The sequence below is a fragment of the Motacilla alba genome, chromosome 17 (genome assembly GCF_015832195.1).
Source record: "Motacilla alba alba isolate MOTALB_02 chromosome 17, Motacilla_alba_V1.0_pri, whole genome shotgun sequence".
NCBI lineage: Eukaryota > Metazoa > Chordata > Aves > Passeriformes > Motacillidae > Motacilla > Motacilla alba.
Window position 1 is genome coordinate 7,834,055 of NC_052032.1, and position 15,053 is coordinate 7,849,107.

Here is a 15,053-nt window from a genome sequence, read left to right on the forward strand (position 1 = left end):
CACTGGGGAGCCCCACTGCCATCCCCGGACCCACACACCCCACTGGGGAGCCCCACTGCCATCCCCGGACCCACACACCCCACTGGGGAGCCACCCTGCCATCACCAGCCCCACGCATCCCACTGGGGAGCTCAATACCATACCCCATATTCCCGCACCCCACTCGGGTACCCCACTGCCGTCCCCGGACCCACAAACCCCACTCGGGTACCCCTGTGCCATCCCTGGACCTACACACCCCACTCGGGTGCCCCACTGTCATCCCTGGACCCACAAATCCACCTTAGGGAGCCCCACTGCCATCCCCAGTCCCACTCGGGTACCCCCTGCTATCCCTGTACCCACAAACCCCATTCGGGTACCCCACTGCCATCCCTGGACCACAAATCCACCTTGGGGAGCCCCACTGCCACCCCCAGCCCCACTGGGATGCCCCACTGCCACCCCCAGCCCCACTGGGATGCCCCACTGCCACCCCCAGCCGCACTGGGGAGCCCCACTGCCATCCCCGGCCCCACTCGGGCACCCCACTGCCATCCCCGGCCCCACTCGGGCACCCCACTGCCATCCCCGGCCCCACGCATCCAAAGTGGGGCGCCCAGTATCCCACCCCCCATCCCCGCACCCCCGGGGCGCCGCTCGGCGCTCCCCACGCCCCCCGGGCAGTGCCGTGCCCCGGTTCCCCCGGTTCCCCCCCGGTTCCCCCCCGGTTCCCCCCGTGCCCGGTGTCCCCGCCCGGCCGTGGCTCCTCCCGGGCGCATCACGGCGGGCGGAGCCTCCGCGGCCGCTCCGCCGGGCGCAGCCGAGCCGGGCCGGGCCGGGCCGGGCCAGCGCAGCACGGTGGGGCCGGGGCGGCGGGCTGGGGGCGCGGGGGACCCTCGGGGGCGGTGTGGGACCCCCGGCTCGGGGCGGGCGGGGCCGGGGGGTGCGGGATACCCGCGGGCGGTGCGCGGTGCCGCTGGGAGAAGGGGCTGGGGGCGGGCGGGAGATGGGGGCGCGGAAAGGGAGGCTGGCAGGGCGGGGACCCCCGGTGGCAGCCCGTGGGGTGACCTTGCTGTGTCCTGCAGGTGCCGTCCGGAGGTGCCTGCCCCCCCCCCCCCAGGTTGGGTACCACAAGCGGGGCCGAGCATCTTCTCCTGCATCCCTGGGCACGTGACGCGCCGGGCTCCCGTCCATGGGCGGCGAGAGGCCGTGAACAGGCCCGGGCACCGCTGACCTCCGGGCTCCGACCCCTGACAGCTTCGGGATCCGTTCTGCGGGGAATTCAGCTCATCCGGGCCCGCTCGGCCCGTCCTGCCTGGCTGCTCGCCCCCATGGAGGAGCTTGGTGGACCGTCAACAAGCAGCACGTGTGGGCCCTTCCCAGCGTGGCACACGCAGCACTAGCGCCGCTGGCTGAGCTCTCAGAAGTCCTGGAGTGGTTTTTAAGCAAGGCCGAGCTGCCTGCTGTGATTTTAGGGCCCCGCTCCCTCTCCTGAGCGGTGCCAGCAGCTCGTGGATGCCGAGAGCCGTGCCCTGGGATGTTCTCCCTTGAGCTCCAAGCAGCAGCCATCGCCCTGGACAGACCCCGCGGGGATTATTTCGGAGCTGTTGGGAAGGAGCTCCCGCTGGTGGAGCTCTCCTGGGGCAGATGAGTGACCCGGTGATGAACGGGAGGGTTCCCCTGCCTGAGAAAGCTTTGTCCGAGGGCTACGCCCGGCTGAGGTACAGGGACACCTCCCTGCTCATCTGGCAGCAGCAGCAGCAGAAACTGGAGTCGGCTCCCCCCAACACCTACCTGAGCCGCAGCAGGAGCATGTGGTACTCGCAGTACGGCAACGAAGCCATCCTGGTGCGGGACAAAAACAAGCTGGACGTCTCCAGGGACACGGGGCAGTCCAAGTTTTGTGCTATTATGTAATTCCCATAGGAATCCACGCGTGGAGAGGAAGCGGAGCTGGGGGAGGTGGGTGTGCACCACCCTGTCGGAGCCCCGCGCAGGAAGCGGCGTTGCAGGAAGGCTGGAGTTTGGTTGTTTCTGTTTGGTTTTGCTGTTTACGGACTGCCGTTCTGCACGTCGCTGAGTGTGTCCAGCAAACCCAGCCTTGCTGGGGAGCTCTCAAGGCTGTCACTGCCCAGCATCTTAGCAGGGGCTGTGCTGGACCATGCGTTGCTTCTAAGTGGCTCTCGTGCCCTGAGAAACACCCGCTGGCACCTGGGCACCGTCCCCAGCCACCCTTACTGGCCACTCCTGGTGCATTTCCAGAGCTCTGGGAATGCTGCTGGGACAGTGGCGAGCACAGATCTGTTCCCATCAAGGCTGTGGTTTTAAGTTGATCTCCAAAACCATCTGGCCATGACTTGTTCTGTTTGCCCTGTCTGTCTTTAATTCCTGCCCTGAAGGGTCTCTTCCAGCCAGGGAATGGAGTGGTTCACTGTGGGAACAGGGAGAGAATGTGTTGGGAATTTAATCCAAGCAGCTGGTAGGAAAGGTGTGCTGGAGTTCTGTGCAAAGCCAAGGGCCCTCTGTGATGGAAATACCAGGAGCTCTGGAGTCAGGGGAGCTGACTCCTTGCAGGCAGATCCCCCAGTGAAGGGAGGGACAACAGCAAGAAACCCCTGGAAATGCACACATGCCCTAAGGGACACGAGGAAACTCCTGCACAGCACAGAGCCACTCCTGAGATGGGCTGCAGAAGCAAGGAGGCCACTGGAGTTTGCTTTGCATTCGAGTTTTAATGCATGCAGTAGCTTGGAAGGGTTTAATTCTAGTTCAGGTTGGATTGTAGGTTTGGTGCATGTACTTTAAAAGTTGTGTCTGGGATTGTTAGGATTAACTGGAGGATTTTAGGAGGGAGAAGCACTGCCCTGCTCGGGCACAGAGGCTGCTGCTTTCAGGTTTAAGTTTCTGCTGAATCCTGACTTGCTCAAGGCAAGATCACGCTGAGAAACTCAGCCCAGCAAGCACCTGAATCTTTGTTAAAAACAAACCTAGCCCTTCCAGGGGTGTGAATTATGTACCCAGGGCTCAGCAGGAAAATTCTTCGGGGCTCTGCCCTTGCTGTCCTGCCTAGGCCATGTGTGCAACCCAGCAGTGCCTGGGCACAGGCTTAGCTCCAGGCAAATCAGCATTTGATGTCAGCTTCAGGATGGATTATTCACCTGCCTATTATTAGGCACAGTCATTACTTCTGTTCTATTCATCTAAAACCTCCTTTGCATTTTTTCAAGCACTTTATTTTATTTATTTATTTTTGTTTTTAATACAGTGAAGAATCTCTTCCACCTCTCCCGTGTGGGTGAAACGCTACAACAAACACACAGACACTCAGCCTTGCTGAACTCAATGTACTGAGCAGAACACGCCTGCTCTAGAGTGAAATCCTAGAGGTTTGGTGTACTCAGCCCTGCTCCACAGCACTGCAAACAATAGGCAGCTCGTTGTTTTTTTAAAAGCACTATTTCTGCATGTGTTGGTGTTTGCTACCTTGTGTGTGTGCGCTCGTAGATTTAAAGCTCGCTGCTTTGCAGACCTGTGCATTGCTCTGCACACAAATAACCCTCTTGCTTTGGTCAGGACTAGCTCTGGAGGAGAAACAATCCAGTGAATAAATGTTTTTCGGGCGAGTGCGAGCGTTCAATGAATTCACAACCCCAGCGAGGCTCGGCGAGGTGCCCGGGGAGCAGAGCCAGGGTGTGTGACCCACCTGGGCCTCCAGTGCTTGGCTGAGTGAACAGGAGATGATTTACTCCAGCAGGCAGGGGCTGGGCCCTCAGCTCCCCGGGAACTGCAGGTGGATTCACCTGGAGAAGCAGGGGAGGTGGGTTCCAGGCCAGCCCTGGGGAGCACGTGAACTCTGGGAGTTTAAGGAACAGCACATCCCCCAAACCAGCTGTTCATTTTCTTTTCTTATAGAAAAAAGAAATCCAACACTTATTTTCTTTTTAATTTCAGTAAGGAAGATGCTTATTTTGGGTATAATCAGTCTCTTTTTGTTAATGTGGCTGGTAAACCAAAATTCAGTTATTTTGCAGAGTGTTAATTGGAGTATACAAGACTAAACCCGTAAGAATGTGCGTAAATTCTTCCAGGATGGAGGCTGGATGTGACAGCGCAGGAAGAAGAGGATGAGTTGTCCTTCCATCTCTGTGAATGTGACTGTAGTTTTCCATTTCTGTGTGTCACTGGTCACAGCAGGGTTGTGAGTGGCTGCTGTGGCTGTTCTGTGAGCCAGCTGTGTGGTGGTGATGCACTTGTTTCAAACACTGCTGTAGCCTCTTTGATAAAGTGCATTAAAATGATTTGAGTGCAGTTTTGTGAGTGGCTGTTTTTCCCCTGCATGCCCACGGCTCTGGCACGGGTGACAGCTTTTGGGACTCTCCTTTTAGGGGGGAAGAATCCCCTCAGTTACTGCTGGGGCTCCCAAGCCACACCACTGGACTGGGAGCTGCAGGGGAGGCTCCTCCAGCTCCCCCAGGCCAGCAGCACTTTCAGGATAAGGAGAGCTCTGGATGTCACACTGAATGAGGGAATTATTATGGAAAAGACCTCAGAGATTGTCACATCCAGATGTGCCTGATCCCCAGCCCAGAGCCCTGAGTGCCACATCCAGGCCTTCCTTGGGCACCTTCAGGGATGGGGACTCCAGCCCTCCCTGGGCAGCCCTGCCAAGGCTTGAGCAGCCTTTCCTCGAAGGAATTGCTGCTGCTGTCCAACCTGAACCTCCCCTGACGCAGCTTGAGGCTGTTTGTTCCCTCTTGTCCTGGCAGTGACCAAAGCCCACCTCACAGCCCTGGTTTAGGCAGCTGTGCAGAGCAAGGAGGTCTCCCCTGAGCCTCCTCTTCCTCCAGGCTGAGCCCTCTCAGCTGCCCCTCACAGGACAGACTTTCCAGAGCCTTCCCCAGCTCTGTTCCCTTCTCTGGACTCATTCCAGCCCCTCAATGCCCCTCTGAGAGCCCCAGGATTCAAGGCACGAGCAGGGAGAGTTGAACCTCAGCCGTGTCCTGTGTGTCCTCAACCTCCTCCCAGCCTGAAGAAACAGCTCTGTTTGCTGCCCCCAGAGACAACTCCCCTGCAAACGCCTCAGAAACATCCTCACCTGCCTCACGGGAGATTGTTTAGGGGACAGGCTGGACAAACAGCCCCTGGAGTGGCACTGCTACAAGAGCAGAATGGCAGAGCTTTGCTGGAGCCTCGGAGGGGCAGCGAGCAGGAACAGGGTTAAAGATTAACCCCGGGGGAGCCTGGCTGTGCTAACCCCACCTCACGCACAAAGCAAACGGCAAAACCAACCCCAGTCCTCTCTGAGGACCAAAATAGATCCTGGCCCCCACACAGCAATGCCAGGACTCTGCTGGCACTGGCACCAGCTGCTCCAGGCTTCCCTTTCCAAGCTGGGCCTTCCAGGTCACCCTGAGCTCACACAGCAGGTGACAAAGTCCCTCTGCTTCCCGCAGGTCCTGCTGGCAGCAAACCTGGGTGGAATTTCATTTCCTTTCAGCCCAACTTACCTCCACCAGGAGCAATTCTCACAGAATTTAAGACCCTGCAGACTGTGGGATGTTGGGGAAGAGCTCAAGCCCTTCCTTGGCTGCCCTGAGGAGCAGCTGAGTTTCCCTCAGCAAAAAAAGGGATTTAAAGCAGTTTTATTCCAGCTGTGATTCAGACACCCCAGAGCTGCCCTGCTCTGAGGGCAGTCAGCCCTTTGAGTGTGACATTCCCCAAAACAACTCCCAAATAGAATTTAAGACCCTGCAGACTTGTAGGATGCTGGGGAAGAGCTCAAGCCCTTCCTTGGCTGCCCTGGCACATGGGAGCAGCTGAGTTTCCCTCAGCAAAAAAAGGGATTTAAAGCAGTTTTATTCCAGCTGTGATTCCGACACCCCAGAGCTGCCCTGCTCTGAGGGCAGTCAGCCCTTTGAGTGTGACATTCCCCAAAACAACTCCCAAATAGAATTTAAGACCCTGCAGACTTGTAGGATGTTGGGGAAGAGCTCAAGCCCTTCCTTGGCTGCCCTGAGGAGCAGCTGAGTTTCCCTCAGCAAAAAAAGGGATTTAAAGCAGTTTTATTCCAGCTGTGATTCAGACACCCCAGAGCTGCCCCGCTCTGAGGGCAGTCAGCCCTCTGAGTGTGACATTCCCCAGAACAACTCCCAAATTATTCCAGGACTCGTGGCACCAGGATTCAATACCCCCCTGGTGTTTGGCTCCTGGCACTGCCCAGTCCACGATTGAGTGCCACACCTGGAAAAGATCAGGAGAGGGGAAAATATGGCATCAAACTGCACACACCAAACAATTTTTCTTTTTATTATGAAAACAAAACGAATGCCCCAGGACCAGGGTCCGTGATTACCAGTAACATCAAAGATTACTTTCTAACTCTTTTTAATTCTGTTTTGTTTGAGGCCAGCAATTTGCAATAAACAAGCTAAACTACTTACATTGACTCATTTCTTTTCAATAACTGACATTTACAGGAATATACTAGAAATGGCACTAAAAAGTTTTAAGAAAAAGAGTTACGGTAAATTTGCATGCACATCATACAGAAAAGTAACAACTTCCTTTTTTTTTAAATATTAAAAAAACCCCAAAATAACAAAACAAAAAATACAACAACAAATCTTTCTGGATTGGTTATGCCAGTATCAGGGCTGTGTTCTAAGCGGCCTGTGTTAAATCCTAGCTGGTGGTTTAATTTATTTTTTAAAAATGACATTTTAAAAAGATATGCAAATACCATTTTCTTTACAAAATGCAGCTCAAGCAAGATAACGCTGCTGTGTAAGGAATCCTAAATTTCTCTTTACTGATGCAGAGCCTGCCCACAGTTAGCCCTAGTGGTAACTGCTCAGGGTTGAGAAGAGACTGAGAATTTAAAATCCAGTACTAAAAAGGTTGTGGTTTGTCTTTGTCATGCCCCGATCCTTTCCCCTCAGCTCCAACCCCAGCTTTAAAAAAAAAACATCATTCCTTTCAAAACAAGGAAAAAAAAAACCAAAACTAAAAACTGCTCTAAAAGTCCCCAAAGCAGAGAAAGAACAAGATTAGGAAACGTCAGTCTGCTTCTAGCACATGGAGAAGAGGGAACAGAGCTCAGGGGGAACTCAGCTGTGCATTTCCACACCCAGCAATGATGTGTGTGTGTGTTTGGGGGTCACCACCCTGCCAGCGGTGACACAGCCCTGAAACATCACTCCCACACTCCCAAAGCCTGGGGGCAGGGTTCAAACCACGGCAGCACGAAAACTGCCACGATTTTGTCGTGTAGGTGACACATTTGGCGCGCAGAGAGCTGAGAGACTCCTTGGGTCGCTGGGATGGGGATCTCCCTCTGGTCCCACTGAGCCACGAGACAGGCTGAGTTTACAATCAGAGAAAAGGTTCACAAAGTTTTTTTAGAAGGTGCAGTAATGCTGGTTGATTGAGAAAGGTCTGGTCAGATATTTTGTCAAAACAGGAATTAGTCCGAAAAAAGCAGTTTCAATAAAACTCTGTGTGTATGCATACATATGAAATCATACTGATTTCAGTGAAGTTTCCCCTGGAAAACAAAGTTAAACTTTGTTCATTCAAGAAAAATTCTACCATAAAAATTTTAATTTTTTTTTTCCTTTTTTTTAATATTTTTTTATTCTTAAGTTTAAAAATGTCCTTCAAACGTTGCGTGTTTGATCGTTTCCAAGTTATTTTGTGACATCTGGACTGACGTGTCATGCAATAAACCCAGTTCAAGAAATGCTCTTTGCTTCAGTTCCCAACTCATTTAGGACTGCTGCTACTTACTCTGGACTGGAAACATCTTTTCTTTCCTGGAGAAACTCAGGATGTACAAGAGGCACCCCCGTGGCCATGGTGGGGATAAAGAGCACTGCAATCAAGCTGGGAATGGAAAAGTGTAAGGACAGCATTTGGAAGGGAGGAGTCACCAAATTCTTCCCTCAGTCATGCCAAAATGGATTTCTCCTCGCTCCATTTTGTCGGGAACGCCTCACTTTCCGTGCAAAGGTTCCCAGTGAGTGGAAGCCCAAGTTGCAGCTGGTGGAGCAGAGATGTGCAGCAGGTTCTTCCCATTCCGTGGTGGCCTTGGCAGGTTGTTTTCCTGGAAAAGCCCCAGGCTGGGATGGTTTTCCAGCTCCAACAGGGAGCCTTGGCAGGTTGTTTTCCTGGAAAAGCCCCAGGCTGGGAGGGTTTTCCAGCTCCAGCAGGGATCCTCCTCCAGTGCTGAGCCAGCCTCAGGCTGTGCCTTTTCCCATCACCTCACACCTGGTTCTCAACCCTCTGGCTCCAACTTTCCCACTAATTCTGGTGGGGCAGCCCCGTGGCTCCTTGAGGGATGTCTGTGTGTTCCAGGGGCTGTTCCTGATGGCAGAGGATGGTGCCAAGAGCTGAAATTCCCAGGATTTTTTTTGTGGCAGCGATGCTGTCGCCTCCGGTTTGTCCTGCCCACAGCAGCCACCACCACAGCTCAGGGTCGAGCACGCAGGAAAAGGTCCCAGGAAAGGAGAACTGGGAGTTTGTTTATCCAAAAGCCATGGCAGTGAATTGGTTGCAATTATTCCTTAAAATATTCCTTGGTTTTGATCATTCGGGTCGCAGGCAACAGGAGAAACACAGGTGAAACCCAACCCCATTAAAAAGAAACCCAAGCTCTTAATTAGGTGAATATTACATTTCCTCATAGTAAATTTTGAAAATATATTACCAGGGATCTGTCTGGGGGAAGGTTTTGTAAGGGCAGAACTTAAAAAATAAAAATAAGAACTGACCTCCATTGTTAATGGAAAAGACAAATCAGGAATTTCAGCAAAAATCAGAACATTTTCCTTTCAATTGCTGTGGGAAAGAATCTCTGGCCAGCAGCACATTTTGAGAGGCAGAGGCCCAAGTGCCCAGAAAATGCCCCCTGGCTGCTGGGCAGTGGTGGCAGGCACGGAGCAGGGCTGCAGCTGGAAGCGCAGAGCTTGGAATGCTGAGCAGGCAGTGATTCCAGACTGAGCACAGGGACATCCCCCAGGACAGCTCCTGGGTGTGCAAAGCAAATCTGGGCTGGCCCTGAGGGGCCTCCAGGACCACTCATCTACTGGGAAAATAAAATCTGGAGCAATCTGCACCACTGGCAGAGCACAGGAGGTGAATTTAGGGCTACCCCACAGGGGAGAGGCAGTTTTAGGGGCTGGTGCTGGAGATGGAAAGGCAGAATTTTCTGTTAAATTCTGTATATTTTTTTTTCTTTACAATGAAAAGAATTTGCAATAAAACTTCTGCCCCTCAGATTACAAATTGGATGTAATTATAGAATTGGTGTTTTCATAAATTGGATTAGAAAAGGATAAAACCCCCATTGTTCTACCAAAACAAAACTAAAAAAAAGAGGGGAGGAAAAAAGACCACTGAGAAAATAAAATTGTATTGAAGTGTATGTCTCCAAAATCTGTACAAAACAGGAAAAAAGGGGGCTGGGGTGAAAAGAGGAGGAAAAAATCTAAAAATGAATACACCAAACATGAGAGAGCACCAGACACACGAGAGACTGGACTGTAGCACCTGTAGGCAGAAAGTCCAAGGTATATAAATAAAGTTGTGGATTTTTATTTGTTTTGTTGTTGTTTTTTGGTTGTTTTTTTTTTAAATCTGGTTCAAACCTCATTAAAAGTCTTCCTGTCTGCTGGCCTGCAGAACCCTAGCTTTGCTTTTGTTAGGTTTTATTATAATTGAAATTACCAATTGTGTTTAATAAATAAAGTCATGGTAGATACATGAAATTAGGGACACTGAAACCAGGGTGTGTTGCAGCAGTGCAGGTCAAAACTTTAGGCTGGACTGAAAAAAATAGCAAGCTTTAAAAAAAATTAGCTTTTTTTTTTTCTTTTTCTTCTCCCTCCCCTCTTTCTTCTTTTCATTGAGGTAAAACATTTCAGTGCCTGCAGCTTGAGGAGCATCCCCTTTCTAGGAGCTCACCACCAGAACGATGAGGAGAAGGGAGAAAACCGAAGCAAACCCAAAAGCAAAAAGCCCGAACACACAGAAAATCCCTCTCCACTTCCCCTGCCAGCTCAGCCTCAGCTGGAGCTCAAGTGCTGCTTTATTTTAAGCCCAGTCTGAGGTGTTTGTCATGGAGAAAACGCCCAAGATGTGCCCAGCAATGGGCACATGACTCGTCCTGCTCGCTGCAGGGATCACTCCAGGCTCCAGCTGACAACTTCCAGCCAAAATAAAACAACCTCCTGTCAGTTCCATGAAAACTTTTCATAGAGAGCGTCCCATTTCCTGGAAATGATCTATTTAAGGGTAAAAATAACATTCCCAAGAAACTTGAGTGTGTCCCTTGCTCCCTTCTTCCCAATGAATCCCCGGGAAAAGTGAAGCTTTTGAGTGGAAAACCAAGAAATGCAACCAATTCTATTGCTTGTGTGCTTAAAAGTTAAATTCATGCTTCAAAACCTTCCTGAACAGGTGCCTATGCCTCTACCAAGATTTTAAAAAAAAGCATGTTAGCAATCCACAGTACATGAGAATTTTTTTTGGAATTTTTTTTTGTTGGTTTTATGTAAAAAGATGATAGCATCTGACATTTTCATCACACTGTAGACTTGGAGATTAAGAATACTAGTGCTAATAACAAATACACCAACTAGTTCAAAAGCTAACATCTTTCAGATACAGTACCATTTTACAGAGATTTCTTTAAAAAAAGATGGTTTTTACCTTGTGTGAGCCAGGCAGGCTTATTAAAAGAGAATATTCTGGGGGAGAGGGAAGGGCTGGGAGGGAAATGTACTACAAACCTTGCAGAATTTTCTATTTATCTCCTGCTAAGAGCTCAAAGTTCTTCCACTTTTGACCAATTGTCTCCAGATAAATGTAAATTTTAGAGACTTTATGCAAAGGGAACTATTTGTCATAAAGTCTAGTCACACACACACACTCAAAGATCTTTGACCTATTAAAAGAGAGCCCCCTCCCTCCCTCCCCCCCGCCAAAAAAAAAACCAAAAAAAAAAAGGAAAATACCTTTTGTAACACTGAGTTAAAAAATAAAATAAAAAACAAGTCAGAGAAAAGAGAGAGGGGATAAAACCTGCCCGCGGTGGCCCGAGAGCAGGGGGTAAGGAGGGGAGGGGACGCTGCAGAGCAGGGCCAGGAGGGGGTGTCCGTTTGGGGGGTGTGTCCGTGTGTCCGCGCTCATTCCGAGTCGCTGCTGTCCGAGCTGGAGCCGCTGGAGCTGCTGCTCCCGGACTCGGAGGAGGAGCTGCTGCTGAGCCGGGACGGGCCTCCCGAGGGAGCGGAGCCGGATTTCTCTGCGGGAACAAGCGGGGATGGGGTCAGTGCCAGGCACCGGGGACGCACGAGGGCTGCCCGCAGGCGGAGCCAGGGGTGGCAGCGCTCCTGCCCGGGGCTGCCCGAGTGATGCTGGCATCCCCAGCCCTTCTCTGCAGGCTGGAGAATCAGTTTTGAACTTCTGCTTTTTGTGTTTGAGATGATTCTTGAGATACTAGAAAGTTGGGGGTTTTTTTAGCTTTTTTAGTGATTGAAGAAGAATTTGAGACTCGTCGGTTTTGTTTTTTAAGGTTGTTTGTTTTTCCTTATTTATTAATTTCTACTTATAAATCTTTATTTCTTAATCTTTATTTCTTAATCTTTATTTATCAATCTATTATTCTACTTATCATTTTTATTTATCATTTTTATCATTTCTATTTATCACTTCTATTTATCACTTCTATTTATCAACTTATATTTATTAATTTCTATTTATTAATTATAATATATTTATTATATATTATAATATATAATTATATATTAATTATTATATATTATAAATTTATAGTTATTTATTTATTACATTTTATTACTTTTATTACTGTTATTTATTTATTATTTTTTTTTTTGACTCCCTGAGATTTGTTTAGTAGCTCGGGTTGAGGCACAGTGACTGCTCTTGGGGTGCTGTTAGCTTTTTATACTAAGAATTAATGTACTTTATTTACAATGATTTTTTAATACTTATTACTTATGTTAGACAGTCTGTCTTTAATTATAAAGTGTCACTATCACTGCAGAAGATGGAGGACAAGAAGAAGGACAAGGAGGACAGGACACGCTTAGGTTCTTCCATCTTGTCTCTTGAACTCCCATTCTAAAACTTCAAAATTCTACTTTTTCACTCAGTGACAAATTAACTACCCCTCTACTCCAACTCTTGTGGCTTGTAAATCTTTACACAGAGTTGGTCATTTTTTGTTTCATGGGCTAAAATTGAAGGCAGAGGTGGTTTTGACTCTGTGCCAAGGTCTCTGAGCCCCTCGCCAGGGTTTGGAATCATCCAGGACAGCCAGAGGAATGTTCTGGGTCTGACATTGCACCTTTAAGGCTGGTTCTGAGGTGAGGGAGGAGAGGAAAGCAGCGTGCAGTTTGTTTTCAGAAACTGCACTCAACTCCTCCACATTGCTGCTGCTGGACTGTGCAGTCTGCAGACAGACAGACAGACAGAGCTCTCCTTTGCTTTTAGTTACTTTTTAGATAGCTGAAGCAGAGAAATTTCCTAAAATGTAGTTTTTCTTTTTCTTTAGACCTGTTTAAATCTACTCTAAAGTGAACACACAAAAGAGCACCTACAGCCCACCAAGCCAAGCCTGAGCCACTGCATTTCCAACACCAAAAAGACTGAGAAGAGACTGAGTCCAGCTACAGCCCACAAAAGAGACTTTCTGAATTTATCATCTTTTTTAAAGCAGCAAAAAGCTTTATTGTTTAATGATGTTCATTTTTTTGGTACTAGTAAATGCTTTGCTTATTAAATGAACGGCTTTTTTTCCACTTTTCTCCAAAGAAATATTTTCCTGAACCATTTAAAATAAACAAAGCTGCTTAAATCTACTTTTTAGAAGAACCCCTTTAAAAGTTTTCTCCCAAATTTACCCTAAACCATGGAAGTTTGGGATGCACAGAGAAGCTGTGCTGTGGGGCAGTGTCACCTCTGAGCACAGGAAATCCCCTTGTAAAAGCTTTTTTTTTTTGCACCAGGGGAACCTTTTGGAGCACCTTGAGCTACGTGGGGGTTTGGGATGTTTTAACCCCCTGTGTAGAAGCTCTGTGGTGCGGGCTGCACACCGGGTTAACACAGGGAACATCCTCCTCCCTCTGAAGGAGGAATGGCCTCCCAGACAGCTCCTATTCACCACCCAGCAGCTCCCACCAGGCCAGGGATCACAGCAGCCCCACACAGCGCCCAGAGGGAACTCCTGAGGGTTCCTGTCACAGAGGAGAGGTGTTGACCCTGTGACAAAGCCTGCTCACTTTCGGGGGGCTCTTTTCCCATAAACCCAAAGGCATTACCTTTCTTGGCAGGCTTCTTGTTGTTGTTGAGCTGCCCGCTGACGTCCTGTAACCGTTTTTCTAGTTCTTTCTTCTTTTCCTGAGCTAACTCTTCTTTTGACTTCGCCGCTTGCTTTTTGCCACTGGCAGCTGTGGGGGGAGGAAGGCAGAGTTCCTGAAAGTGCAGGGATGCAGGGGGAAAGAGCGGACATCACTATTTTACAGGGCATGTACATCTGTGTGCACACTCTGCAGTGACACTGCCAACAGCCAGTGCTCACACAGCAACTACACATCCCAGAGAGAAGACAACACCTGAAGTTGCCTTGCTCATCAAATCACCACCATCCTGTAACATGCAATTTTTTTTTTTAAGAGAGATCTTCTGGAAAATATTTTAGAAGATAAAAATATCCACGTAATAACCTTGTCATTACAGGTTACTTACCAGCCAGTTATATGGTCAATAATTACAGATTTGTAATTACAGAATTGTTACATGGGTTTTCTGCCCTGTAAAATAAAGTGTCCCATTAAAGGTTGTCAGGAGTAAAGCATCTGCCAGTAAAACTTCCGATCCCCTCACGCAAGAATCTACTGTGGTTTATGTTGCTCTAAATAGAAAACAAAACAAACAAAGGCAAATTAAAAACCAACGGAGGCAAAGGCTGGCAGACAACAGGAATGTAACTGCATCAGGATGGAAAGGGTGAGAAGGACCAGCAACACTCACTGCCAAGGAAAGGAAACTTTCCTCCAAAGGAGGGGTAATTGGACACAGGTGTTGGCCAGGATTGGAAGCACAAAACAGGAGCCAGATATTTTGCCTGATCTAGCAAGGAAATACCTACATTTCTGTGAGCTGTTTTAAAGCGATGGTTTAAAAAACATCAAAAAAAGAAAATGGAAAGCACAGTCCTAAGAGGGAACACTCGGCACAGGAGGCCAGCCAGGCTCACAGAGTGGATATCTGAGGTTATCTGTTACTCTGTGCTCTGGTTCCAAAATTGAAGGATGCTTCCTGTTCCTAAGAACTCTGGAAAATTCTTTCCTGAGCTAGGCCAACAGTGAAGGATTCAGGGGGGGAAAATAAAGCAAAAAGAAAGGTCAAAGTCTGTGCTTTGCTTAGGCCTTCCTGAAAATCCTGAGGAAGGAGTGGAGATGCTCTGCAAGAGCAAGGAGTAGCTTTTGTGCCATAATCTTAAAAGCAAAACTCCCTTAACCAAGAGGGCCAGGAGCACTTCAGGTAAGTGATCTTACTGCTGTCCAGCTGGAGCTAAACTCTCCAGGGGCTGCAGGAATTTGCTCTGTGGATGAGACACAAAGTCTGTCCCACACTGAACCACACACTCAGCAGCAAATTGACATTCACCCTCTCAACTGACAGAGGGCGAGGCCAATGTGGTGACCAGGACATACAGGAAGAGCAGTTTTGGGGTGAATACACAACTCAGACACACCCAGAATCCACAGGTAACCGGGTAACCTTGTGCAAATCATTTATTGCCTTGGTGGTTTGGATCCCAACCACGTTTTTTGTTTCCTTCCTAATTAGATGCTAAACTATTCAGGATTAGAAACTGATCCTTCCAGATGTATGCACGTAACACCTGACACAATGAGACTGAAACCTTTACAGGGCCTTCCAGAGCCTGGGTAAGTAATAAAGGCATCCCACAGGTCTTGCAGAGGAACACATTGGCTCTCCGGGTCTCTGCAGCAGGACACCACGGGAAGAAAGAACAGAGAAAAACA

General features: G+C 49.1%; 2 protein-coding genes across 2 annotated transcripts in view; one reads left to right on the plus strand and one right to left on the minus strand.

Annotated features, from left to right (window-relative positions):
* Positions 1–732: 732 nt before the first annotated feature.
* On the plus strand, positions 733–4,290 carry BRD3OS (BRD3 opposite strand). The gene is made up of 2 exons (XM_038156709.1): positions 733–840; positions 1,068–4,290. The coding sequence occupies exon 2, from the start codon at positions 1,630–1,632 to the stop codon at positions 1,897–1,899; it is 270 nt and encodes an 89-aa protein (XP_038012637.1). The 5' UTR covers positions 733–840; positions 1,068–1,629; the 3' UTR covers positions 1,900–4,290.
* Positions 4,291–6,363: 2,073 nt separating this feature from the next.
* BRD3 (bromodomain containing 3) overlaps positions 6,364–15,053 on the minus strand; it is a 39,604-nt gene continuing 30,914 nt past the window's right edge. Inside the window, exons 11-12 of the mRNA XM_038156706.1 lie at positions 13,320–13,448; positions 6,364–11,281 (exon numbers count right to left, since the gene is read on the minus strand). Coding sequence (XP_038012634.1) covers positions 11,166–11,281; positions 13,320–13,448 — 245 coding nt within the window. The 3' untranslated portion in view covers positions 6,364–11,165. The remainder of the gene's footprint in view (positions 11,282–13,319; positions 13,449–15,053) is intronic.

Excerpts from the sequence above, each read along its gene's own strand:
- BRD3OS (XM_038156709.1), top strand. The coding sequence starts at position 1,630 with ATGAGTGACCCGGTGATGAACGGGAGGGTTCCCCTGCCTGAGAAAGCT.